Below are 26720 nucleotides of genomic sequence, written 5' to 3'. Positions count from 1 at the left end.
AGTAGTTGTAGAGGTTGGATGGTGCATAGAGGTAGACCAGCTAGAAGGGAGTTACAGTAGTCCAGTCGTGAGATTACTAAGGACTGAACCAGTAGTTGGGTGGCCTGGGTTGACAGATAAGGGCGGATTTGTTTGATATTGTAGAGAAGGAATCTACATGAGCGGGAAAGATTGCTGATGTGAGTTGAGAAGGAGAGTTGGTTGTCTATTGTTACGCCAAGGTTGCGGGCTGTTGCAGAAGGAGAGAGCCGTGAGTTGTCTAGGTAAATAGCAAGATCCCGATGTGGTGAAGAATCTGCTGGAATGAATATTAGTTCAGTTTTGGTGGGATTGAGTTGGAGGTGATGGGCTGCCATCCAAGACGAGATGTCGGTTAGACATGCAGAGATTTTGGAAGCAGCATGTAGATCAGAGGGAGGAAAGGAGAAGAGGAGTGTCGTCACTTAGCAGTGGTAGGATAATCCATGTGAGGAAATGACCTCACCAAGTGATCTCGTGTAGAGGGAGATAAGGAGAGGACCTAGCACAGAGCCTTGAGCCTTTATATAATTTGAACACTACAGTGTTTGTTGTCTCTATGTTGTAATGTCAGAACGTCATTGAGGCAGTCTAAGCAATGATGTGTAATTTCATTAAAATGGACACATCACATGCAGAATGACAGACAGGAAAAATCATAGAAACTTCTTTTAATAGCATTATGAGTTTGCCAGACAATATTTGACGCCCCCACGTACCAACACAACAACCAGCATTAAAATACAGGAGCATAAACCCATTTAGGAATTTTTATTGCTCTTATGAATATTATTTATTGTTGACTGTCATCAACTGTCCATGTCCAAACACAGAGCAAGTGAGGACATTAACTATTACATTAAGTGTATTAATGCAATGGGCCCGTGGTGGGCTGGCCTCCCACGCTGAACCCAATAGGGGTTCTTGTAGCCACTAGAAGAAGCCCAAGTACCACTAGTTTGAGAACCAAGGCCCTCTACTGTGCACTGCATAGTTATTGAGTGGATGTTTCAGGTACAGTTGCCTTTACTTTTGTGATTTATAATGGATTGATATTAAAAGTGTGACTGCCAGACCCCAAGAGTATGAAATGTATATTTGCGGTCTGTTCACCTTTAAAATATTATACGGATTCAAGCATCTTATGTGGGATAAAACTAAACTACATACAGCTCCTGCCTCGGTACAGCAGCCCACAGCCCACAGTCTCCAGTGCCTGCAAACAGCCTCAGCTACGATGTCTCTTTACTGTACATTCCGAAAGAAACATGCATTTTTACCATAGTTCTAAAATGATCATGCATTATAATCAAAAAGAATAAAAAGTAATTAAAAGCCACCCCCATGAGAGAACCTGATCGACTGACGGAAACAATACTCGCTATTGTTGTTGTGCTTTTGATGCCTGTATTAAAATGTTGATGTTGCACAGTAAAATCATGGCTAATTTAAGAATGGATGACAAGCTTTAAAGTGCATGAATGCTTCCTGGTGATATGCAGACATGACCGCTGTCTGGGCTTAATTCACTCGAGCCATTTAGCCTCTTTTGGGCCAAGTAGCTTGATTCAACTGAGCCGCAATCAATGTCAAAATGTTTTCATTGAAATCTATATTTTGTCACTTTTGATAAAAGCAAATATATTTTACCTGTAAAAACTTATTTTCATTTGTAAAATCGTGTGGAAAAAAGAACAAATGTAACAGATGAATACAGACCAATACAGTATTATGTATATTTTTGATAGTCTGTGGATCAGAGCTTTTGCTGAAATTTGTAGTCCAGCATATTAAGTCAAATCAATACAGGACTATTTGATTCTATATGTTCACTAATTTAGTTAGTAATAAATTAGTAGAAAACTAATAAATTCTTATATTACTGCCAAATTCATGCTTTACTTAAATTTCAAATGTATGACTGTAAAAGTCTGTATAAAAATGTTATAATGATGCATTATTATTTGTAATGAGCATGGACATCAGTTATGATGCTTTCCTGAAATAAATGGCCTCCACCATTATTATGATATTGTGTTCAGGAAAATACAGATTAAGAGGTGTAGTTTGTTGTCTATAATTGAGGGAAATGTAAAATATATTTCACTCACCTAAATATCAAGCCTTTGAAGGCTGAAGGGAACCAAAGAATGAAAAACAAAGTTGTCGTTAATAAATGTGCGTTGATAAATATGATAAGAACAACTGTAATGAAATCAGTTGGTCTGATATGCAAATTAGTGTAGTTTATAAACCAACATGGTTGCCTAGCAACATATTACCAGGTCCAACATGTGACTTCATTAGACTGATTGGACGTTACACATCGCTCTAACGTGTCTGTTTTTTTCCGTGATGTTGTCATGGTTTGTAATGTGAAAATACCGTAAACACTCGAGCGCTGGAGTGGCTTCTGTGCAGCATTGCTTGGTGAAAGTGTGTAAAGCTTCGTCACATGTGTCTACAGCGTCCTGTGTCTACATGTCCTTGGTGAAACCTGTGCTGTAATAGGGAAAATGTAAGGATATACTGTAATATTATTAAGTGTTATGTAAATTTGAATTTAGTTTTTTTTTTTTTTTTTAAATACAATAAAACTATGCAGATGGAACAGACTTTTTCTTTTACAAAAGTAGCCTCTGCTGAAAAGCCTCAACCTACATATTACCAAAATTTTCCTTAAATGTGAAAGTGTAGTGGATGTCATTGTGAAACACAGCACACAAAATATTTCCTCTGATTTAATCAATCAAAAACCCTTAACCCTTGGTGAGCAGTGGGACGGTACTTTGCTCAGTGGCACCTTGGTGGTTCAGTATTCGAATCGGCAACCTTCTGATTATGTGTCCGTTTCCTTACCCGCAAGGCCAACCACTGCCCTACAAAACAAAATAAATTGAATAATAATAGTAATTTTTGAAAGTGCATCCAGGGCAGTACGGAAGTAATTTTTTTATGCATGAATGCCAGCCAGTTGAGTCTAATTATAATAACTGTTTATTTCTGATGGCTATAATGGAACAAAAAACGCATTGAAAGTTCTGTTCTTAGAAACACGAATGAACAGACCTTTAAATGAGTTTCAGTCTATTGGTCTTTGATAACTGAACAGAAAATGTGCATTTTGGAGACAAATTACTTTTGGCTAGGAAAGCCAGAAATAGTTAAAAAAAAAAAAAGTTATATTGAAGCTTAATTGAAGACATGTTGCTTTACTGCATCATAACTGTACAGGGAACTGTCTTCATTGTTTTGTGGATATAATGAGAATAAAAAAAAGAAAAAAAAAAAAAAAGGTGAAGTGATAGACCAGTACTAATGCAACCACTGCAGGCAAAAATGCATCTTGAGAAGAAACAGGTGAATTAGGAAAACCAGACAGACTTGAAAAGTATTTTTTTTAATAAAAGGCAGATGACAGTTCACTAATAAATAAATGTAAAAGTCAAATGTTCAGAGAAGCTGACTCAAAACTGCGACGGTCAGCCAAGAAAAGTCATAGGCATAACAAGAGGGGTTATTCTCTTGCCCGTCTTATGGTGTGGAAGGTCACCTTCAATTAATCAAGCACACTCTGATGTATTTAATATATTTTCAAAACTTGCCAAAAGTTTAAAAAAAAAGAAAGAAAGAAAAAGATTATTAAAGAGTATCAAATTTGCAAATGTTGCAAATATCTTCTCCAGGTTTTCTTAAAATAAGTTAGCATGCATGCTAACAAACGAAATGGTAAGGAGCAAGTGAGGTCCCGTTATTTTTTTTGGGGTGCTAAAACACCTTCACTGTGCCTGTGGTGCTGTGTTGGACGCTGGTGGCCGAGTTGTCCCCGGTCACGCCCTCCTGGCTCTGGAACATTGCAGCGAACTGGGCAGCGCTCTCCTGCTCCACCTTGTTGAGGACGGGGCTATTGAGGGGGCGCAGGCAGTGGGCACGCACCAGGCCCGACTGCCCAGCAGACAGTACCCAGGTACTCGCGCCCAGGTTGGGGTTTAAACGGACCTGTGGAGAGGAAGAGAGGTGGGTCTTAGATTACTGAACACCGTTACAGAAAGGCAGTAAAAAAACACCTTTTTTTATGGAATTGGAACTGAATTGAGGGTCCATCACTTTGAGTTAATTGTGGTGCTTGTGGCAGAGAGTTAAAAGGAATGTTGAACTTTTCAAGGGCTGAGCAAGTGCCAGCCAATCAGATCCATTTACAGGGTTCTTTTCTTTTATAGAAAATAATTTCCATGACACTTCAATTACTCGAAGGCAAGTTTTAATGACCATACATTCTCTGAAACGTCTTCTTTTTTTTTTTTTTTTTAACAAAATTACCTAAATATGGTTAAACTTAACTCATGACAACCCTGAAAAGCTTAACATAAACGAGAATGTTTCTTCCTCCAAGTCTGTGCAAGCCCGAACTGGAGTAAAATTGGCTCCATCATCAGCTGTAATTTACATGACTTGCGGATGCGGCGGACAGAAACATTAATGCCATTAATAATGTTTATTCCCTTAAGATAATTATAGTGATTAATGTAGCATTTGTTGCATTTTGTTTACTTCCTGTGTGGGCCTGGCTTTTGATTGAAATATGAAATTCATCCTAGCCAAAGGCAATTCCTACATAGAGATGGAGACTAAAATTTACAGTGCGCAGACACCAACCAACCAAGTTCCCTTTCTGTCGTTGCCTAAAGCCACTGTGACATTTTCCAAAGTTAATCGGCCATTCCCTTCTCTGCAGCCTCCATCTCGGTCTCCATCAGTGCATTACGAAAAGAAAATGTGTGTATGTGAAAAGAGAGAGTGTGTGTGTGTGTGTGTGTGTGTGTGTGTGTTATTGGGGGGTGACTAGGGTGAGCCGCTCATGTGCATTATCACAGGAAAATGAGATTCTTTGCACCGGAGGGCACAGGCCCCTAAGAAATCATGTTTCATGGGGTGTGAAGGCACTCGCATCAATTCAGTTCACAGACACAAAACACTTATAATTAAACAAGTAAATGGAAAAGGCAGTGGTCATAAATGCCACATACCTGCACCAAACACAGTTCATGATTTTGTTATATGTTTAACATACAAAAAAAAAAAGAAAGAAAAAAAAAAAAAAACAAAAGACATGGAATGACAGTTGGACTCGTATTGCCATATGAATGTTCATGTATTTTGTGAGAATTGTGATGCACCCGTTTCCTAATGAACAGTTATTTGCAGCATGTATTTTGTAAGTGCATGAGTGGAACATGCTGGGGCAATGAGGCTTGAATCGTTAAAAAAAAAAAAAAAAATCTTTTGTAGATTCAGGTTATTACAGCCTAAAAAAAGGCAGCAACTCACCTTGTAAAGTGCATTCAGAGGCATCTGGCCAAAGTTGACCTCTCCCTTAATTTCAGTGTCTCGCATGTGCTTAAACGAGGGTTTGTCTCTAGCAGATTTAAAATTCCTCTGTAGAAGACAAAAACAGAACATTTGTATATTGCTTTCATGGTTTTACTGCGGATGTATCTGTAATGAAAAAGCCCGAATAACCAAAACCTGGGCTTGCATTTTTATTTTTGCAAACTCATGTATTGACCACCTGGATACCCCTGACCTACAGCTCAATATGAATGAGTCTGTGTGTGTGTGTTTGTGGTACTGGAAAGAAGCAGCTACTGACTACTCATAACTTTGTAGATCAGGATTTAATTAGCAGAAACAGCAGTCAAGTAGCCGAGCGGAATTGTGCGTAATGGACATGCTCTGCGATCCATAAGCGAAGGGAGGGGGCGAGGCGGAGCGGAAGAGTGAAGAACAGATGGTGAGGCCTGGGTGGGTGTATAAAACTGAGTCCGCTGAATTAACGAGGAGTACTGCACTTGATCAGCAAATAGCCTTAACCCGCTTCAGAGTGATGCAGCGTATCTACGGCAACCGCCCACAGCCCAGGTGACCGAAAAGACCTGTTGAGCCTCTACAGTTCACTCAGGGGTGATCAACCAGGTCTTGGTGCAGCCCATTCATACAGCTAATGAATGGGAGTGCAGTCTTAGAAAGAAAGAACACAAGGGGTATCATGGATTAAAGTTTTCAGTCTTTCTGTGAACAGAGAAACAAAGCATCAAACCGAGATGGAGAAGATGGAGAAGTGATAAATAGATTATAGCGATTTAATTAAACCGAATCATCTGATTGCGACACTGTGAGGAAGGAGAATGTTGCTTCTTGTTGGCAGAGTAGATTACCTTATTTTTTCCATTACCATTCTTATTTTAATTAATTTAATTTAGTTTAAATCAACTGTATTTTATTTGTATTTTTTGTTGCACTATTAGGTGCCTAGGTATTTTCTTTTGCACTAATACTAATAAGACACAAGATCAATCATGCTTACAGAACGGGTTACAGAAGACTAATTGATTAATTAATAAAGCATTTGTAATTAAGCAATTAAGCATTTGTTATTATTCTATTGACTCAGGCAAACTAATTATATTATTCTATTAGCCACATCAGCCAATTAAAAAAAAAAAAAACAGTTGACTGCTAGTTTGTTGGTAACATAAAAAAACCAAAACAAACACAATCTGACTGTAAACAATATGCATTTTAAATAGATTTTCATATAATTATACGTAATCTAGATCTGGTGTTTTCTATAACCTTTGTGCCTGAGCGTACTCAGCTAATTATTGTAGGGTGGTAGTGGCCTAGTGGGTTAGACACTCGCCTATGAACCAGAAGACCAGGGTTCGAATCCCACTTACTACCATTGTGTCCCTGAGCAAGACACTTAACCCTAAATTGCTCCAGGGGGACTGTCCCTGTAACTACTGATTGTAAGTCGCTCTGGATAAGGGCGTCTGATAAATGCTGTAAATGTAAATGTAAATGTAAATGTAATTACAATGGTGTACAGGGCAAATGCAGGAGCCTTTTCCAGACTGTTCGAGAGGTCACCGTTAAACCCCGCAACCACACTGGCCCTATATGGATCATCTAATTTAAAGTGATAAGAATCCATTATTACTCCAGCTCCTACTCAAACCCTGTAACTGCCTGCCTGAATGACCTGGAGACAGGCTGCGATGTGTCCATAGGGAAGGCTAGCAGGTCAGCCCCGTCCCTTAGAGGCTGAGAGGGAGAGATAAGGAAGAAACAGATGCACCCCTCACCATGTCTGTGTCATGGAAGCAGAGGTAGTACTTCTTCACCACGTCTCGATGGTGTGTCGGTTCCGGCCCAGCAGCGTTGCCCATCGGAACGGAATTGAAACAAACCATCTCCGCTCTGTACACCGGCTGAAGATGAATGAGCAAGTGTGAGTTACAGCCTTCGGCCGGTCAAGGATCCCAAAAAGATGTACGTACAAATCTACGATCAGCAGTGCGCTTTATGCCGTTCGGGTTCACGGACAGGTCTATCAGCAGACACATTATTAATTCTCCAATGTTGTCTCCGGTAACGCACGTGTTCAGCCAGTCTGAGAAAGAGATACTCTGCAAACAGAAGTAGCATCATAAGAACAACTCATATGCCTTACTGCACTTCCCAGTACAATCAAATGGTAATTTGTCGAAGAGAAGGATACATACCCATATGGTCGATTTCCGTGGGGCCACGAAATGAGGCCGGTATCCTACAAACCCAGATTCAATGAAGTGGATCCCATTTTGCCTATGGGTGTAAACCACAGATGGAGAAGCACATCTGTTTAAAAGACGATCTAAACCTATGGGTTAATTCACATGGGTACTAATACTGAGGTTAATAATAACAACCAAGTAAAAAATTTAATTCCAAAAGTAATTTTAATGGGCCGAAAAAACGACCACAGGTTTGAATAAACCCTGTCGACTCTGTCAAATGTTGAAGTCCCCACTGCAAAGATGTTAGATTGAAGACTATTTTACATTGCAGTGTCATATATGGCCATTCGTCCTGAACAGAACGTCCTAAGATTTTAAAACCTGACACTGAGATCATTACCTTTGGAAGGGCACTGTGCCTTTGTCCACCTGAAACCAGTGAATGTATTATCTATGTATTAGCCCAACCCCACAGCGGATTAAAAGTGAGAACGACGGAATAGGGAGGAGCACACAGACTCACGTGGCGTAACAGCACTCCTGAGCCAGAAGGATGCCCGACCACCGGACGGGCCAGGCGGCCTCTGTAGTCAGGTAACGCCGAAAGGTGGAAACGGGGTCGTGGGTCTTCCTCAGGTCCCACATCTTGATCATGCGGTCGTCGCCAGCCGTCGCTATCAAGTCACTGTGGCGAGGGCAACAGCAGAAACACTTTCACGAACGGATTTGCAATAACAAGGCATCTCACGAACACAGAGAGCTTCCAGGGACACGGAGCCCTCCCTCCCCCGCTACCCGCAGCAGTAACTCTTAATTAGTTTTCGCCGCTCTGTTGCCCTGCAGATTCACGCCGTTAGAGGCCTGTGCTTTCTTTAGACGGTCACTACAGCTCTAAATGATTAGTTCATTAACCGGTGCGCACCGGGGCCTGTCACTGCCATCCATAAATATGAGTTTTGTTAGGAGGGTGTGACTGCCAGTGTGGGAAGGATAGTAGCTTGTGGTGGCTAAAAAAAAGAAAATCTGGGAGGTTCTCCATCACACTTCTGTTAAATCAAACGGTCCACTTAGGAAGCAACACTGATTGACAATCAATTTCACATGCTGTTGTGCAAATGGAATAGACAAGAGGTGGAAATTATAGGTAAATAGAAAGACATCCCCAATAAAGTAGTGGTTCTTCAGACCACTTCTCAGTTCCTGTGCTTCCTGGCGGATGTTTTGGTCACTTTTGAGTGCTGGTGGTGCTTTCACTCTAGTGGGAGTCTACAACCCACAAGTGGCTCAGGTAGTGCAGCTCCACTGAGCAAACACCGGCCCACACACAAAAAAGGAGCATGCCCAGGTGTTGTAGGGAGGTCATACACACTACTGAGCCTCATTTTGACTTGATTTAAGAACATTACATCAAAGTTGAATCAGCCTGTAGTGTGTTTTTCAACTTTAATCTCGAACATGACTCCAAATCCTCCATGGGAAGATAAATTTGATTTCCATTGATAATTTGGTATTGTGAGGTATTGTGAGCATATTCAACTATGTAAAGAAGAAAGTGTTTAAAAATAATATTTTATTCATTCAGATCTAGGATCTTATTTTTGTTTTCCCTTTATTTTTTGAGCAGTGTACAATTCTCTTAACATTTAGCAATATTAAGGATCTTTTGAAACACTAGGTTTTGTGTTCTCTAGATGCAGTTAGCTGTTATGTTGAAAAGGTAGCAGCCTAGTGGGTAACACAACCACCTATGAACCAGAAGACCACAAAGTCACAGGTTCAAACAAACTACCATTGTGTCCCTGAGCAAGACACTTAACCCTGAGTGTCTTCCAGGGTTACGGTCCCTGGAAATACTAATTGTAAGGTGCTCTGGATAATGGCATCTGATAAATGGCATAAATGTAAATGTTGTTGCTAAGCAACGTGACCAGCAGGTGAGCAGCTAAGGCAGATCATATTTACAGAAAAATCCTTTCAGTTAATCTCTCTCCAAAAAATGTATTAATGCCCCCTCCTCAGTTAGATAAACAAACTAGAATTGAAATCTTCAAAACATAGAAACAAAACAAATATATACAGTATATTTGTTTATTACAGTATATTCATAATGGGGTACCTCAGGGTTCAATTTTCAGACCACAGTCATTCCTAATTTGCATATGCAGATAACAGACTAATGCTGCTGATGACATCAAGGGTGGTGTCAGAGATGTTTCAATATGATCTCAACATAATTAATGTCTGAAACGATCGGTTTCAGATCAAATCTAACATAGATAAATATATGGTAACACATTTAGGGAACAGAAATATAAACCACTGACATTTTATAAAGCAGCAAAATGCCTAGATGCCGCTCACCCAAATAATATCACATTTCAATGTTTGTTACTTGATGTTATTAAGTGTTTAAATAAAAAAAAAAAAAAGCTGTCACATCATATTCATGTGTATTTATGGCACATTTTTGCTGAAGACCCACTTCTCACAAGCATTCTCATTTTTAAAAACAAACACATATATAATCTTTATATAACCTAACATTTTTAGGTATTTATTACATTTGTACTTAAAGAGTTTATAAATAAAATTAGACTCCCAGCCTATTCACAGTGCAAAGCCAATGTATTATATCGAGCAACAACTCATGGTTGTACAGTGTTAAAAAGACCTGGTATGATTTAGATCCAGGCTGGGTCATGGGCATTTAACCCCATCTCTCCTGGCATTTTGTAACATGGTTGGGGGTGGGAGGAGACATCTGAGCCTCCTGCTGACACATTTACAGAAAACTTCCGCTCCATCGGTTACACCATCGCCATGTTCTCTGATATCTGCAGCTCATTTTAACATTCGGACCACCCAGCGGCAATGTGTCTAATGTCTGTCTGAATACAGTGTGTGTGCGAGTGTGTGTGACGTGAAGGGGGATACCCTGCACTCCTACTGACTGTTGAGAAAGGATGGCATTTATGAAATGTCCTCATAATGTTATGTCCTCGACTGATCTAACATGTGATGGAATCATGTTGATTATTGTCATTCTAGATGCTTTTATGTAAAATAACATACAGGACCGAAATGGCATTAATTCTGTATATATTCTCAGTTGGAACTAAACGCTCCATAGTCTAATATTAATAGTAATGCTAATGTTACAAGCAGACCTGGGCTCCATTACAGCTGAGATACATGGGGTGGCAGTTACCCTAGTGGGTAACACACTCGCCTATGAACCAGGAGACCCAGGTTCAAATCCCACTTACCGCCATTGTGTCCCTGAGCAAGACACTTAACCCTAAGTTGCTCCAGGGGGGGACTGTCCCTGTGTAACTACTGATTGTAAGTCGCTCTGGATAAGGGCGTCTGATAAATGCTGGAAATGTAAATACGTGGAACCTATGGGTTGATATCTAATTTATTACACTGCAACCTACGAAGGGTACCTCACTTTAAAACAGACAAACAATACTATACATTATTTAGCAGAGAGGCAAATGTTAAATAATTTGAAGCTGTATCTATTTGTTTTTGAAACACGATACATACTGCAATGTAGTTTACAATAATTTAAAACAATGAAGCAGAACATTCCACCCTAACAAAACCACTGAATCCGGAGCTGGGTCCCCGGAGCTGTGAGCCTAGTGGGTTAGACACTCCCCTCTGAACCAGAAGAGCACGAAGGTTCACTTCGGTTCTCTCTCTTACCTGGACGCTCTGCACCAGTTGACCGTCCGTATGACGTCGTCGTGTGCGAGGAAGCAGTGGTACGGGTATAAGCAGATCTTATTTGCAGTGCGCACCCGCAGCAGTGAAGACTTAGTGGACAGGTCCCATAAGGCCACCGTACCTTCAAAGACAGACAAATACTAAATACTAAAAGAGTATTTGGATAATAGTTGGAAAATATATGGTTATAGATAAATAAATAAAAAAATTAAAAAAAAAACTACAGGAAAAAGTACAACTACCATCATAAAATCCAGCAGCCAGAAGGTTGTGAGGTTTCATGGGAAGCCAGTCAAAAGAGAAGCACTGGCCGCTCTGGCCAGTGTGATCGGCATGGCCGCAGCCGAGTTTCAGATTCAGCACAGGCTGGACCTGCAGATACATCGAACACGAGACCAGAAACATTTCAGGATTCATTCCTCTTTCGTTCGTCGCCCACTGCACGGCCTCAGAGTGCAACAGTACAAGGTCATTTTCACTCATGTGACAGCAAAGCACCACTAGACCTCAAGGGGAGCTGCGAAATTACACAATGCCTCCCATCGGGGCACATTATAGAATCGGAGGCGGGAGAGTCCGGACTGTAATTGGTCAGGATGAAAGTGATATTGACCTACCCGGCAGACCGGCAGCCCCTCGCCGACTTCTCCTATCGGGAGACACAAGCAGCATTTCATCATCAACTCCCGGCACCATTATATTTCAACACGTTATCATCACTGCTAGGGATCATATAATTACTATTACTAATTCATTACTATTAGGACTAATTAAGCAATACAATGTTTTTTGACAAGTTCTATGATCAGTAATGCATTACTACAATTTGGAAGCTTAAAATAAAAAAAATTAAGTTCTTTGAAATAAATGTGGTATGTACCCATGCTATGGTGCTCGAGTTGACTCCCAAAAAGTGCACATATCAGGAAAGCAATGTGAGCAACAGTAGGATCAGGCTTATAGAAAATGGAATTCTGGAATTCCAATCAAAGTAAAAATATATTGTAAACACTAGGTTAAAAAAAAAAGGAACAATACAAATACATGATTATCAACATTTAATGGAAAATATACATCAAATAATTTTAAAGGGTGGTTTACAGGGATGAAAAAAAATACCTCCCTATAAAGTTACACAATACAGTACAGAGTGGCAGTACATAGTTTTTTTTCCTTTCTTGATAATAATGAGTTATTAGTATTCCGGTAACAGTTATGATTTTACACATTAAAACATAATCATTTACCATCAAATAAACAAATGACCCAGCCTGCGCGCTGCTTCCACTCAGACAGCAGCCAAACACCGAAAAATATAGTGCTGCTCGGGTGAAACTATTTCACCATTTAGGAAAAGCGGCGCAGGCGGCGAGGATGGAGCGGCTGTCTTAAGGATCTTTGGCCAGGGCAGACAGACCACTTCATCACGGACAAAAGGTGCCACCATCAATCCTTCTGAAAACTGGCCCTTTTGTTGAGTCAGGAAACCACCTGGTTTAACGCTTGGCCTGATATCTAATGAGACCTGTCCTCCAAAAACCTCTCCAAATTTAATGTGGAGGGCATTAAAAAAAAAAAAAAAGGTATAAAATATGTGCAAATTTGCGTTTATTTTTACCAATTTAACTGGTCTTGGCAGAATGCATTTTCAAAATTGTTGAGAGCTAATTTCAACAGCTAACAACAGCTAAAAAATACCTCATATTAATAATCAATATTGATAGTTCCATCAAACAAACAAAAAACATAATATGGCTACTTTCTTAAAATTAGTCAAAATAATAATAATAATAATAATAAATAACAGCAAAATTGTAGATACCAATTAACAATCAGCCCGACCTTAGCGATGATGACAACATGAGTGGCTCCTCCTACCACAGGCCCCTCCCATTGGCTGAGTGAGGCCTTGTTGATTGACAGCCATTGGTGTAAATGTTGTCGGGCCCGCAGCTAAAATTCATGGCTTCAAACACTAACAACTGTGTAGCGATGCATCTTCTTTGTCATTTCAATTATAGATCCCTGTCTACTGGAAAGTAGCCGGTAAATTATCTGCACCGAGCTCAGGAGCAGCGGCGGCCTTATTTCCTCCCTTTCATGGGCTCACAAAAAGAGGCATTTATAATTATTTGTGCACAGCACAGCAGGGACGTCGCAGAGGCGTGGGTGTCTAAGTCTGAGGGTGTGTGTGTGTGTGTGTGTGTGTGAGAGAGAGAGAGAAAGCACAAAAAAATTTCCCTTTATCTTCAAGCTGTTGTTTCAGAACAACAGATTGTATGGCTATGTCCACACAGATGGGAAATTTACAAATAATAAAAATTAAGAAATTAAAACACGTGTCTCTCTCTCTCTATACAGGGAGTGCAGAATTCTTAGGCAAATGAGTATTTTGTCCACATCATCCTCTTCATGCATGTTGTCTTACTCCAAGCTGTATAGGCTCGAAAGCCTACTACCAATTAAGTATATTAGGTGATGCGCATCTCTGTAATGAGAAGGGGTGTGGTCTAATGACATCAACACCCTATATCAGGTGTGCATAATTATTAGGCAACTTCCTTTCCTTTGGCAAAATGGGTCAAAAGAAGGACTTGACAGGCTCAGAAAAGTCAAAAATAGTGAGATATCTTGCAGAGGGATGCAGCACTCTTAAAATTGCAAAGCTTCTAAAGCGTGATCATCGAACAATCAAGCGTTTCATTCAAAATAGTCAACAGGGTCGCAAGAAGCATGTGGAAAAACCAAGGCGCAAAATAACTGGCCATGAACTGAGAAAAGTCAAGCGTGCAGCTGCCAAGATGCCACTTGCCACCAGTTTGGCCATATTTCAGAGCTGCAACATCACTGGAGTGCCCAAAAGCACAAGGTGCTACTCAGAGACATGGCCAAGGTAAGAAAGGCTGAAAGACGACCACCACTGAACAAGACACACAAGCTGAAACGTCAAGACTGGGCCAAGAAATATCTCAAGACTGATTTTTCTAAGGTTTTATGGACTGATGAAATGAGTGTGAGTCTTGATGGGCCAGATGGATGGGCCCGTGGCAGGATTGGTAAAGGGCAGAGAGCTCCAGTCCGACTCAGACGCCAGCAAGGTGGAGGTGGAGTACTGGTTTGGGCTGGTATCATCAAAGATGAGCTTGTGGGGCCTTTTCGGGTTGAGGATGGACTCAAGCTCAACTCCCAGTCCTACTGCCAGTTTCTGGAAGACACCTTCTTCAAGCAGTGGTACAGGAAGAAGTCTGCATCCTTCAAGAAAAACAGGATTTTCATGCAGGACAATGCTCCATCACACGCGTCCAAGTACTCCACAGCGTGGCTGGCAAGAAAGGGTATAAAAGAAGAAAAACTAATGACATGGCCTCCTCGTTCACCTCATCTGAACCCCATTGAGAACCTGTGGTCCATCATCAAATGTGAGATTTACAAGGAGGGAAAACAGTACACCTCTCTGATCAGTGTCTGGGAGGCTGTGTTGCTGCTGCACGCAATGTTGATGGTGAACAGATCAAAACACTGACAGAATCCATGGATGGCAGGCTTTTGAGTGTTCGTGCAAAGAAAGGTGGCTATATTGGTCGCTGATTTGTTTTGGTTTTGTTTTTGAATGTCAGAAATGTATATTTGTGAATGTGGAGATGTTATATTGGTTTCACTGGTAAAAATAAATAATTGAAATGGGTATATATTTGTTTTTTGTTAAGTTGCCTAATAATTATGCACAGTAATAGTCACCTGCACACACAGATATCCCCCTAAAATAGCTAAAAATAAAAACAAACTAAAAACTACTTCCAAAAACATTCAGCTTGGAAATTTGTTCAGATTGCATTGACAATAGTGACCATGTTTGGGGTACGTATGTTCAATTGTATTCTCACAGGATAAAAAATACGGTTTGTTTCAAAATCACAGCTTGTACCATTCATTTGAAATGTCAACAAAATATTCCTTATAAAAAGGAATTTTCCTTATAAAGAAGGAAGGAACGTGTTCACAAAATACTGTACAAATTTCATGTTAATCTGATAAGCGGTATTCGAGAAAGTGCAAAGTGGTACTTTTCCTCTTGCCAGTTGGTGGTGCATTACCAAGGTGTCAATTCATATAGTCATACAACTTCTTGCGCTCATACAGACAATTTTTTTGGAAGACAAGCAGTCTAGGATCCTTTTTTCATTTTCCATGGATGGGTAAATGAAACAACATTAAGTCTGTACAACAGGAAGTGAGATGATGCATGTGATTGGGAGAAATGTTCATCCTAAGGAATTAAATTTGGTGCTGATGCGCGAAAGTATGTGCTACTTCATTGTCCCCTAAAAAAGGCTGTGCTTCAGAGTGTGCAATGCCCAGGACCCATTTTTCTGGATGCCCTACTGCTGATGCGTGTGCAAAATTCCAAGAGTTTGAGCATGGGAAAGGCCTCAAAAATGCCCAAAACCTCAAATAATAATAATAATAATAATAATAATAGTTACGGATGCAATATGGCTTTGGACCTTCGGTGCAAGGCAGTCATAGGCTACTGTATGTTGGATAACCATACACACACACACACACAGCAGGGCATTCAAGTGTGATGTTGGAAGCTGTGACGGGGACACTCAGGTCCCTGATTGAGGTCACCTTCCCTGAGGGCGCAAGGGTCGGTGAGTGTGTTAGCCTCAAACTTCTGCCGCGCCACCTCCACGCCAACCTTTAATCCAGGCGACAACATGCCAGCACCCTGAAAGGAGGGGACTGCTGCTTCTCACTGCGACAGTGACTACATGGGACAACGTGACTGGTGCAAGGCAGCCTTTGACTGCCTTGCACAGAAGATCCGTAACTATTATTATTATTATTATTTGAGGTTTTGGGCATTTTTGAGGCCTTTCCCATGCTCAAACTCTTGGAATTTTGCACACGCATCAGCAGTAGGGCATCCAGAAAAATGGGTCCTGGGCATTGTACACTCTGAAGCACAGCCTTTTTTAGGGGACAATGAAGTAGCACATACTTTCGCGCATCAGCACCAAATAACGTTCGTCTTGAGGAGATGATCCCACGGAGCGCATGATCTGGACAGAAGGCAGATCCGTAATTACGCAAACCGTAAAATGGATGGATGGAGAAGATACAATACCGGACAGGTCGTTAGCAAACTAGAGGCTGGAAGAGTTCAAATGGTGCCTTTATCTCAATACTCATGCTGGTTTTGTATTGAAATTCAATTCCACTAGTAAAGGACTCACAAATTAGCCTTGCAGAGCCTTCCAAGGTGACCATGGCAACAAAAACACATGACAGAAAGATTATACGATTATCTGTAAAACACGTGTCCAATATCACAATGATATTCAAATGAATAATTTTATGATAGTGATTATGAACACAATATCAAATCATGTATTAAACAATAAAGAAATCCATAGTAAACAGGAGTTATTTTTCAGGCCTGAAAGGATGGACGCATAAAGCAACGTTTGGGGATTTGGCCATTAGCGTTCTCAGACAGGGGCTCTCATGAACATGATGGATGGATCGGGATCGCTATTAATCTACCATACGCAGCCGTTATCGTTTGAGGCTCCGGCGCATCACTTATCACTCCATCCAGACCCCAGCAGCGTCATTTAATGGTCCCTGGCCAGGAAAACCAGTCGTTAGGCCACCACTCGGTGGTTAAGGAAGCGGCCCCATAATCAGAAGGTTGCCGGTTCACATTCCAATCCTCCAAGATGCCACTGAGCAAATCACAGTCCCCACACACTGCTCCCCGGGTGCCTGTCATGGCTGCCCGCTGCTCACCAAGGGTGGTGGTTAAAAGCAGAGGACACATTTCATTGTGTCACCGTGTCCTGTGCTGCAGTGCTTCACAATGACAATCGCTCCACTTCACTTCGTCCCATGGCTCAGAGCTCAGCAGTCAGTCGACGGCACGATTATCACAGCGAGAATAAAGAGCAGCGTTCTGTCCCTCTGAGGAGAGTAATCACACACCGAGCACTGCCCGCTCTCTCCCAGACACACGGTTAATCACCGCACGGTGCAGCGCACGCAAAGAGAGAATAATGCAGCGAAGACAGGGCCATTTAGAAGAGCCGTCCCCAGAGGGCAGATAATGGCCGCACCCCAGAGACCATCAGACACAAGCCCTCACAGGACCGCTGCTGCGGTCAGATACGCCTGGAGTATCCGTGAGAAAAATGCTAATCGTGTGTGCTCATGTACTCACATTTACGGATGTTTAAATATGTTATATGTGCATTACTTGAGAAATTTAAAATTGAAAATATCTAAGTACTGACTGCATAAATGAATTTTTTTTGTATGTATTGTGAATTCAAAACATTTGAAATGTTGGATTTCCATGAGCTATCGGCCAGGGTCAGCCACATTAAAATTTTTTCCATGATTTTCTATTTTTCTGAGATGCTGCAGTATGTAGTTGGTGGATTCATTTTCACTGGTTCTTTGGAACCAGGTCGAAGTTGCATTCACAGAAGATGTGATGCCACAGTCAGGTGAGCGTGTAGCAGTTGTTTTGTCATTAAAAGGAATTAATCAGAATAGCATTTATGCAACACATTAAGGATCCTTCACTTCGAGAAATAGCCAAGGAATCCTTGACAACAGTAATCAAAAAATCCAATGCTGCCCCCTATTGACAGACATAAAAACTGCATCTTAAAATTCAATGAGAGGAGAAGATTAAATCCCTACAAACATGAATATGATGTATGGGCTACATGCCCTACCTTTCATCTGGCTCTTCCTGTGCGCTAGCAGGGAGTTCGGATGGGGCAGAGCATAGATTAATATTTTTCCATTGGAGTAGGCTGCGGCCAGGAGCCCCAGTCTGGCCATTTGTGGAAACTGAAAAAGAGAATTGGAGGAAGCGTGAAAACCTCATATCTCCATTTCCAGATGCGCAAGGGCTCATAATGACAAGTTTCCATATTTAATATATTTTATATTATTTGACTGTTTAAAAGATAAATTACAACCAAAGATAGCACACATGGCTTTCCAATCACTATTAGAAATGGCTGCACACATTTCTAAAAAATCTCAAGATATACCAGGCATGGTTCGGGTATGCCTTGATTTTGTCTATAAGGGGATATGAATTATAACACCTTCATTATTACATATTTTCTGAGGAAGGACTTGCATATGAAGTGGGGCTCCTACCTTTCTTTTGGTAGCAGGCATCTCCCAGGCACCAGAGGGACACCACTTCATACTCCAGATGCAGCCCTCGTCCTGAGCAATGGCATAGGCCAGACAGGGCATGGCTGAGGGCCTGACAACATCATCATTTATTTATTATTTAGTCCAAAGTCGCATACAATTCCAATTATACTCATAGCATAAAGTAGGCGTCATTCACGGCATTAATAAACATGACGCTACATTTGCCTTTAATTTTCAGAGGGTGTCATAATTATATAAGCAATTAAGCAACTTTAGGGTATTCTGGGAAAACATAACTAAAATGCACTAATTCACAATACGTTTGGGATATTGTGAGAGACTTAGTGGATGTCATACATATGGTGTTTGTTACACTTCAGACATTTTTGGGATAGGGAGGCAATTGTATTGGGGTGATAGACACACCTCATTTTTGACTACAATGATGACCAGCACGTAAGGACCTATGCACTCAGACACCGTTATGCAACTGCCACAGGCCCGTTTACGAGATGCGAGGGGTACTAGGGTTTCCAGACAAACCAAACCATTCGTAACCAACTCCACCACTTTGGCTTGAATGCCAGATGACCACTGCAGGTGACTCCACTGACATCAAGACACCATGAATGTTTGCAGTGGGCACAAGACCACAATGGACAATGCAGAAGTGGTCTACCATCGGGTCACCTTGCACAGATATGAAGGTTGTCAGTGTTGCTGGAGAAGGCGAGGTGAGCGATACGCTGAGGTCAGCAGTGGGCATCAGTCTGGGCATCACCAGTCAGCGAAAAACAGATTTGGTTATTGTTAATGGCCAAATCACTGCACGTTCTTACCTCAAGAGACATCACAGAGCTCATAATCATCCCACAATTCCACCAGCACACCCCCAACTTTCTATTCATGGTTGATAATGCTCGACTTCAGGTAGCTGGAGTGGCTCATATGGTATGGCCATTAGGGCTGTGCAATATGGACAAAATAATCATATTGCGATCACGATTTTATTTGCGATTTTGGAAAATGTTTTTGCTTTTTCAAACAAGCTACATACATTCTAAATGTATTCAGTGCACAAGAAGTGCATAACAAAACATTTCACAATGAAATAACATAGTATTGTGTTTAATAAACAAAACTGTAGTAAAATTGTCTTTAAACAGACAACATAAAATAAATTAAGATTAATTAACCTCAACTCTAGTTAATAACATACTAATACACAGTACTACACAGTAGTACTAACTGCTTGATAAACAAAACTGTAATTTTTGTGTTAAACACAGACAACATGGAAAAAAATAAAGATGAACTAACCTCAATTCCAGTCATAACAACATAAACCAAAAAACAGATTTCTCTCTTAAAGTTTTTTTTTGCAAGAAATGAGTGCGAGATGGCAGCTGGTATCTTTTGTCAAGTGTTTGAATTAGTCCTCGGAAGCAGTCTTTACTGACGATGTGCGCAGGCATCATATCTTTGCATATATGATAGGCGATCGGTAATTTCTTTGTGCCGTTTTGATCCGTTCTCATAAGGCACGGCGCTTGCACTTGCTTGAACAATGGATACTTGTTCAGTCTGTCTTTGTGTGCTTTTGCTTGTTTCGATGGTCTTTGTCGACATGCATTGATCATGCAGCTTTTTATGACGCGGTTTTACATGTTGGAACAGATTTGTAGTATTGCTCCGTTTCATTGGAATAATCATTTCACAAGTCTTGTAAAATTACCTTGCTCTGTGACACATCCTCTATTCGGTTCTCCTGATCAGCTTTGTTGTGCGCTCTGATTGGTTAACATCTTTCCCCCGATCAGCCTCGTCGTGCGCTCTGATTGGTTAACATCTTTCCCCCGATCAGCCTCGTCGTGCGCTCTGATTGGTTAACATCTTTCTCCCGATCAGCTTCGTCGCGCGCTCTGATTGGTTAACATCTTTCTCCCGCTCAGCTTAGCTGTGATTGCCCGGTGCGCTGCGTCAGCTCTGATCGGTTAACATATTAGAATCATGCGCACAAGAACGTATTCTGAATAAAAACCTAAATAAATTAATGTATAAAATCGCAGCCTTAAGCGGTTTAGAAATCGCATGTGCTTAAATCACGATTTTTTACCGATTACGATTAATTGCACAGCACTAATGGCCATCAATGCCCGCAGACCTGAACCCCATAGAGCACGTCTGGGGAGAGTTGAAGCAGACATTCAGTGATCGTACCCCACCCCCACGTGACCTGGCAGAACTGCGTGTAGCATTTGTTGAAGAGTGGAACTCATTGCCTCAGAACAACATCATGAGGCCTAGTGAGGAGCATGAGATGTCACTGTCAGACTGTCATTGCAGCAAATGGTGGAAACACCCTCTACTGACTGTCAATTTTTGTTATTTGGGGCTATCCCTGTTATTGTCTATAATTTTGGGCTAATAAATATTAAACTAATGAAAATGGTGTTTCTTCTTATACATTATTAGTAATATCAAAGGGAACTTATTCATCATATTTATTTCATTAAAATTCAGAGCAAATAGAAAAAGCACTCATGTAATTAACAATATCCCTAACTTATTGTGAGTAGTGTATATCAGAACATTGCTAAGGCGTGTCAGCGGGTGACGTGGGTGACCAACCGGCAGGTTCCGCTCAGGACTCCCAGGTCCCACAGTTGCAGCAGGCCCGGCTCAGTGTGCAGCTCCTTCGTCTTGTGCCGGCCGTCCATGTCCCGGTTGCAGTAGAGGGCGGCGTACTGAGAACCCGGTGCGCCATCTGGACACGGGCACCACTCCATGGACCACACAGGGCCACCTGCGAAGAAGGTCGTGTCCCAGCGGTCCGCATGGTATGGAAACGACTCGAATCTGGGAAAGGAAGCGGAAAAAAAACCCAAAAACGTGTGTGTTATTTTGTGTGCGTTATCAACAACATGGAATAATAAAAGTCATTTTATCTTGTACCTCTGAAGCTTGTGTAAGGGCCTCTCTTCTTTACAACCTTCCCGTATGTTAGTGAAAGTAGGAGACTCAGTCTCTTTGGGCATATAATTTTCTGCCTCACTAAAAAAACAATTATCCACATCACCACAAATCAATAAAAAAAATGAAAATGATTATAGAATGAATATTATCCACAAGCATCCGTGACCTTTGGCCCAGCAATGAATCGCTGGCAGAAGTTACCTGGCAGACAAGAAATGCCAGTCCTTCGCTGAAGGCATCCACTCGGGGAACGCCCAGGAGAGCAGGTTCTCATTACGGCTGGATAACACAAACAAACAAAAATCTTTGATAACTTTACCAATCTGGCGCCCTGCATGAACACCATAGGCCAGGTGCAGAGTTGCCAGCCAAACTCAGAACAAATCATATAAGACCTCTGTGATTCCTTATATGAAAGTGATTTTTACAAGAAGGAAGTACATATGTGTATGAACGGTAGAATCAGTGACTTTGAAGGCTGTCAGACGTCCTTGATAAGAGACTAAATAAATTTGTACCAGGGCTTGCTGAGCTGCTAAGAACATAGAGCATGATGTGGGTAAATACACTGTCTAGTAACATATACCATTCAAAATGAAAGCCAAAGGTCTATACCAGTTTAAAGGTTGGAGTGACGCACGTTTTTAGAAAGTAGTTGATAAAATCAGCACCACAAGTCATGAGTAATGAAACTGGTTGGTTCCTTTAAACCTTGATGCTTACAAGTTCTTATTAATGGTGGCGGAGCTCCAGATGATGGACATTACGCTGTTCGAGAGCCCATTGATTGCAGAACCACGTATTCGTGAGACCTGCAGAACCAGGGGGAAAGTCCAAATATTTCAAAAACAGATCAGATGTATGTGCTGCATATCAAGTTATAAGTACAACCTGCTCACTGTATTTGACCATATTTTGGTCAAATTGTGCTTCATTTAAACATTAAATGTAAATAGAATGAATCAGGCACTACGTGAAAATTATGCAAAGAATACATTTTGCAGTATAAAAATCAGAATACTGATTACGTACATTATCTGGGAATTATTGATAAAATGCAGCCCGAAAAATGTCTACTAGACAAAGATGTATGTTATTTATTTGAAAGTAAACTATTTCAATTTGCTTTACCGCTAAACCTGGCAAAACTATTAATCTGAAATATTTAAATAAAAGCAAACATGATGTGCTCATCTACCCCGACAGTCAGGTCAACTCACACTTTGAGAACTATGATTGAACTCCTCTTCATCAGAGTACACACACTCGTCATCTTCCTCACTCTCCACCTCGGCCTCTTTTTGTTCAGGGACGAAGTCGGCATCATCTAATGCGTCGCTGTCGTCCTCCCGGATCTTCCTTTTCTTGCCTCTGCCACGGCTTTGTGTCTTCTCATCCTTGGGGCAGCAGGCGTCCTGCGCGTCCTGGTCGTCCTTCCCCACGTTCTCCAAGGAAGTCATCTCCTTTGACAGATCATGGAGGTACTGCAACGCACTGAGAAAGAACCATGAGAAGGGTCTGCTTCTTACACCATTTAAAGGTCCCTGACATGATATCGGTCTTAGTGTCCCCTAGTAGGGGCAGTGGTGGTCAAGCGGTTAAGGAAGCGGCCCTGTAATAAGAAGGTTGCCGGTTCGAATCCCGAACCGCCATGGTGCCACTGAGCAAAGCACCGTCCCCACACACTGCTCCCCGGGCGCCTGTCATGGCTGCCCACTGCTCACCAAGGGTGATGGGTTAAATGCAGAGGACAAATTTCACAGTGTGCACCATGTGCTGTGTATCACATCACTTCACTTTAAAGTTCTGTTTCTGAAGTCTCTGTATCTGAGGTTCTCCTTTAAGTCTCTTTTTCCAGAAAAATAAGTCTTATGTAACAGAATAAAAAATAAATAAATACATTTGAGCTCATTTTTACACCAAGCAACTGCAATGCTTTGCACGTGTCGAAGCCATGACAGTCGGTGGAGATAATGTTTTGGGAGAGGGGTGGGAAATTTGCTGGGTGGAAAAATCATGAGAAAGGGGAGGTAACCTTTCCCCTTACGACGTCATAAGGGGACAAATTATAGATCAGAGGGTCTGAGCTGCCGCTCTCTGAGTGGGTGAAGCAGAATGACCAAACACTCTGTATACATATCGCTGTTTCTAGCCACTGCAGGACCATAGACAGGCTAGGGGAACTCGTATTAGTGTTAAATCATCTCACAAAGTAAAATTTTCATGTCATGGGACTTTTAAGTGTTGTAAATGGATGATACCATTTCGGGGGGGTCGATGAAATAAAGGACACATACACTGTTGCAGCTCTTCTTTTGGGGCGTCCACCAGGCGTCCCCTCGGTCGTGGGGTTGTGGGTCTCAGCTTCACTGAGCAGCGAGCTATTGTCCAGCGCAGCTGGCATGCATTGTTTCCTCTTCCGCCCCCTTTTTTTTTGTGGAACTTTGACATCTTCCTGACCTTGTACGGCATTTGAGGGCTGATCAGAGTTTATCTGGACATTGTCCTCAAGCTGGCCTACATGGAACAAAAAAAGAAGACAATATTTCGACCAGTTTCTACATAAATACAAAATTCATGTTTCTCTTGGGCCCTACCTTGCAACTTGCCACTCGCCGCGCTTGACCCGCTGCCGGTAGTGTCCTGACATCCTGGTCTCTGCTCGGCTTGATGTTCCACGCCATCTCCTTTGGGCAAAACCATGGCCCTGTTCTGTTCTCCATCCAACTTCTGGGCACTGGATGCCATGAAACAAAACCCCACGCCGTGCCCCTAGTTTCCGGTGCCAGATGTGCAGGTTCTCTCACAGCATTCCTGAAAAGGCAAGTAAGAAGATCAATCATTAGTCATTAAGTGTCTGCCCTGACCAGAAGAGGGTAGTAACAAGTTACCTTTACTTGAGTAGCTTTATAATGCATTACTTTTTTACTTGAGTACAATTGCGTCACTAAATTGGGCCACACTCGACATTCATATGCTTTATTTTTGCCAGACAGATGCTGACAGTAGATCTAACACGTTTCGCCATTCAGACGTGGCCATGCAGTCATGGAAACTTGTCGCAAAGCACAGGATGAAAAAAATGGCAAAAATGGCACCATTTTTGACCAAAAGTTTACAGAAAGAATACACAATCCCAGTCTTTCGTATCGACTCTTTCAGCGTTGGTAAATGTTTTGTTAAATGGTGATATAGCAGGTAAGCGGACCTCTGCATAGGAAGGAACTAAGCGGAACTAACCAATCTGTTTTATTTTATATAGCAATGCTAATACATATAAACACCATAAATAAGATAGTTTGCACACACAGATTAAGTGCATTAGTAGTTATTAATATTACTATTATTATTATTATGAAATGTCATTAATATTTTTTCTTTCTGAATACATCGTTTAAAAAATCTTAAAAAAAAAAAATGAGATATTACCATAAAACAGTAAAACTGTGTACTTATTACACTGGAGTAAGCGGTCCTGACATGTGCATTGTGTCTGCTGGTCTATTCTGGGACTCGGTCCCCACCACAGAACAGCGACATTTAACAAAATTCATTTGCGAAAAAATATAAAGTTACATTCTTTAGTGCTTGCAGACACGCATTTAGTCACGCGTGGGGCGGGAAAAAAAAAGTAGCGCGACGGACGCAACAGAATCCAGCTGACGTCACGTGTCCGCTTAGACCGCGGTGGTTACAGTAACAACCAGGGCGAGGACACCAGCGTCGCCTCCATGTGCGCAGACATGAATAAACCCGGTACCGTTCAAAAGGACTTGGAGCTGCCAGCGGTCCTCCGCGTCGGTCCGGTGGCTCGATCTCATAAGCCGAGGCGCCCAGAAGGCCTCCCGCCCGAAACAACCCTGGTTCGAGTCCCAGCGCGACTGGAGAGGTGCGCCGCGTAACGCGCCGACCCGGCGGCCCGAACTGGACGCAGGCGCTCACCCCGAATTTAGCGGCGACTTCGGTGACCGTCGAGTGCCGCGGTGTAATTTAACGCCGTGAGTAAACGACACATGTTAGTCGCATGAGCGCCGGTGGTCTCACACGGCCGCCATGTTGGTTCTTTTATCTCGGCGTGAACCGTGAGCGGCCCCACTGCTGCCCCCTAACGGAACCAGCGGGAGCTGCGGCCAACGGGGTGTGCAGTTCATCCCGCGGCCGCTAGGTGGGGCATGTGGGCATATTTTTATATTATATTATATTAAATTACAATATAAACGGTCGGGTTGCCATATTGATGCCAAACGTGCCAATCGCCAGTCAAGCTATACAGTCCCTGACACTTGAGGTCAATTTGTACACAAGCGACAAGACTTTTGTCTGGGACTGTACACTCATACAATAATATATGTATTAACATGTAATTCACGTACACAAATCTATTGTGTCTCTTTTATCTTCGTTTATACATTTTAATTGTTTTTTTTCTCATGCACTGTAAAAAAAAACTACATCTAGATCCATTCTATGTTCAGTTTAGTACTTGTACACACACATTTTATTTTTTTGGCCGATTATGTTTTTACTTTCTAAATATTTCCCTTGCTGATGAAATCCAGCTCCACAGTGTCCTCCAAACCCAGTTTCTCCCTTCCACCTACATCCCTTTTTATCATGGTTCTCCTTTAATTTTTTTCAATCTTAACAGTAATAAAACAGAAGTTTTACTTGTTGTCAAAGACTCCAATTTAGCCAAATCTCATTAGTATTGATTAGTATTCATCCTTCATCTCAGGTAAAGAGTCCGGGTGTCATATTTGATTGTATGCTTTCATTCCAGTCTCATATTATGTTCTGTCCTGGCGGGTCGTAACGTTTGCTGGACGTTTGCCCCTCACGTGTGCGTTTCCTTTTAGGTTGCCTTCGTGGGAGGAGCTCCACACCACCATTCTCCGCCTACTGCTGCTGATTGGCGGCCTCAAGAGTTAAAAGGATTGTATTTGTGAGACCTGCCAGAGATCTCGCCCTGTCAGCTCACTCAATAAAACACACCCAGTTCTCCAACAGCTTCGTTGGTTGCCCATAGAAGCTAGGAGGAATTTTAATTGCATCCAATACCTTGCTTCACCTTTTCTATGTGAGCTGCTTCGTATCTCCGCTCTTTCATGCTCTCTCAGATCCTCCTCTTATTGTTCCTTCGGGCATCTTATCATAGAACTTTTAGTCGCTCTGCTCATCACTTCCTCCTGACATTAGGAATTTATGCTCTCTTCCTTTAAATCTCGGCTCAAAACTCATCTATTTAAACTG

General features: G+C 41.7%; 1 protein-coding gene across 4 annotated transcripts; it reads right to left on the bottom strand.

Annotated features, from left to right (window-relative positions):
• Positions 1-1335: 1335 nt before the first annotated feature.
• gtf3c2 (general transcription factor IIIC, polypeptide 2, beta) lies at positions 1336-25544 on the bottom strand. Of its 4 annotated transcripts, none has more exons than XM_028953582.1 (21): positions 25413-25544; positions 24068-24284; positions 23768-23987; positions 22691-22964; positions 22194-22282; positions 21672-21749; positions 21450-21548; positions 21126-21353; positions 18492-18603; positions 18056-18173; positions 11927-11958; positions 11552-11681; positions 11289-11430; positions 8101-8262; positions 7584-7665; positions 7359-7487; positions 7164-7289; positions 5347-5454; positions 3796-4017; positions 2404-2520; positions 1336-2151 (listed from the first exon to the last, which is right to left on the bottom strand). In XM_028953582.1, exons 2-20 carry the CDS (start codon positions 24216-24218, stop codon positions 2470-2472), a joined length of 2553 nt encoding a protein of 850 aa, XP_028809415.1. In that variant the 5' UTR covers positions 24219-24284; positions 25413-25544; the 3' UTR covers positions 1336-2151; positions 2404-2469. The 4 variants fall into 4 exon arrangements, with proteins under 4 accessions (XP_028809415.1, XP_028809414.1, XP_028809416.1 ...); XM_028953581.1 differs by having other exon boundaries at positions 25231-25534; XM_028953583.1 differs by lacking the exon at positions 25413-25544 and adding an exon at positions 24900-25011.
• Between the last annotated feature and the right edge of the window lie 1176 nt (positions 25545-26720).

This window comes from Denticeps clupeoides, chromosome 14, assembly GCF_900700375.1.
Source record: "Denticeps clupeoides chromosome 14, fDenClu1.1, whole genome shotgun sequence".
NCBI lineage: Eukaryota > Metazoa > Chordata > Actinopteri > Clupeiformes > Denticipitidae > Denticeps > Denticeps clupeoides.
The sequence above is the reverse complement of the archived record's forward strand: the minus strand, read 5'-3'. Positions and strand labels throughout refer to the sequence as shown.

Bases quoted from the DNA above. Each gene is read 5' to 3' on its own strand.
- gtf3c2 (XM_028953582.1), bottom strand. From the start codon at position 24,218: ATGGCATCCAGTGCCCAGAAGTTGGATGGAGAACAGAACAGGGCCATG. The intron at 22,283-22,690 runs GTGAGTTGACCT...CTGGTTCTGCAG, and splicing joins TCAATCATAGTTCTCAAAGT to GTCTCACGAATACGTGGTTC. The intron at 7,488-7,583 runs GTATGTATCCTT...TTCTGTTTGCAG, and splicing joins CACGGAAATCGACCATATGG to AGTATCTCTTTCTCAGACTG.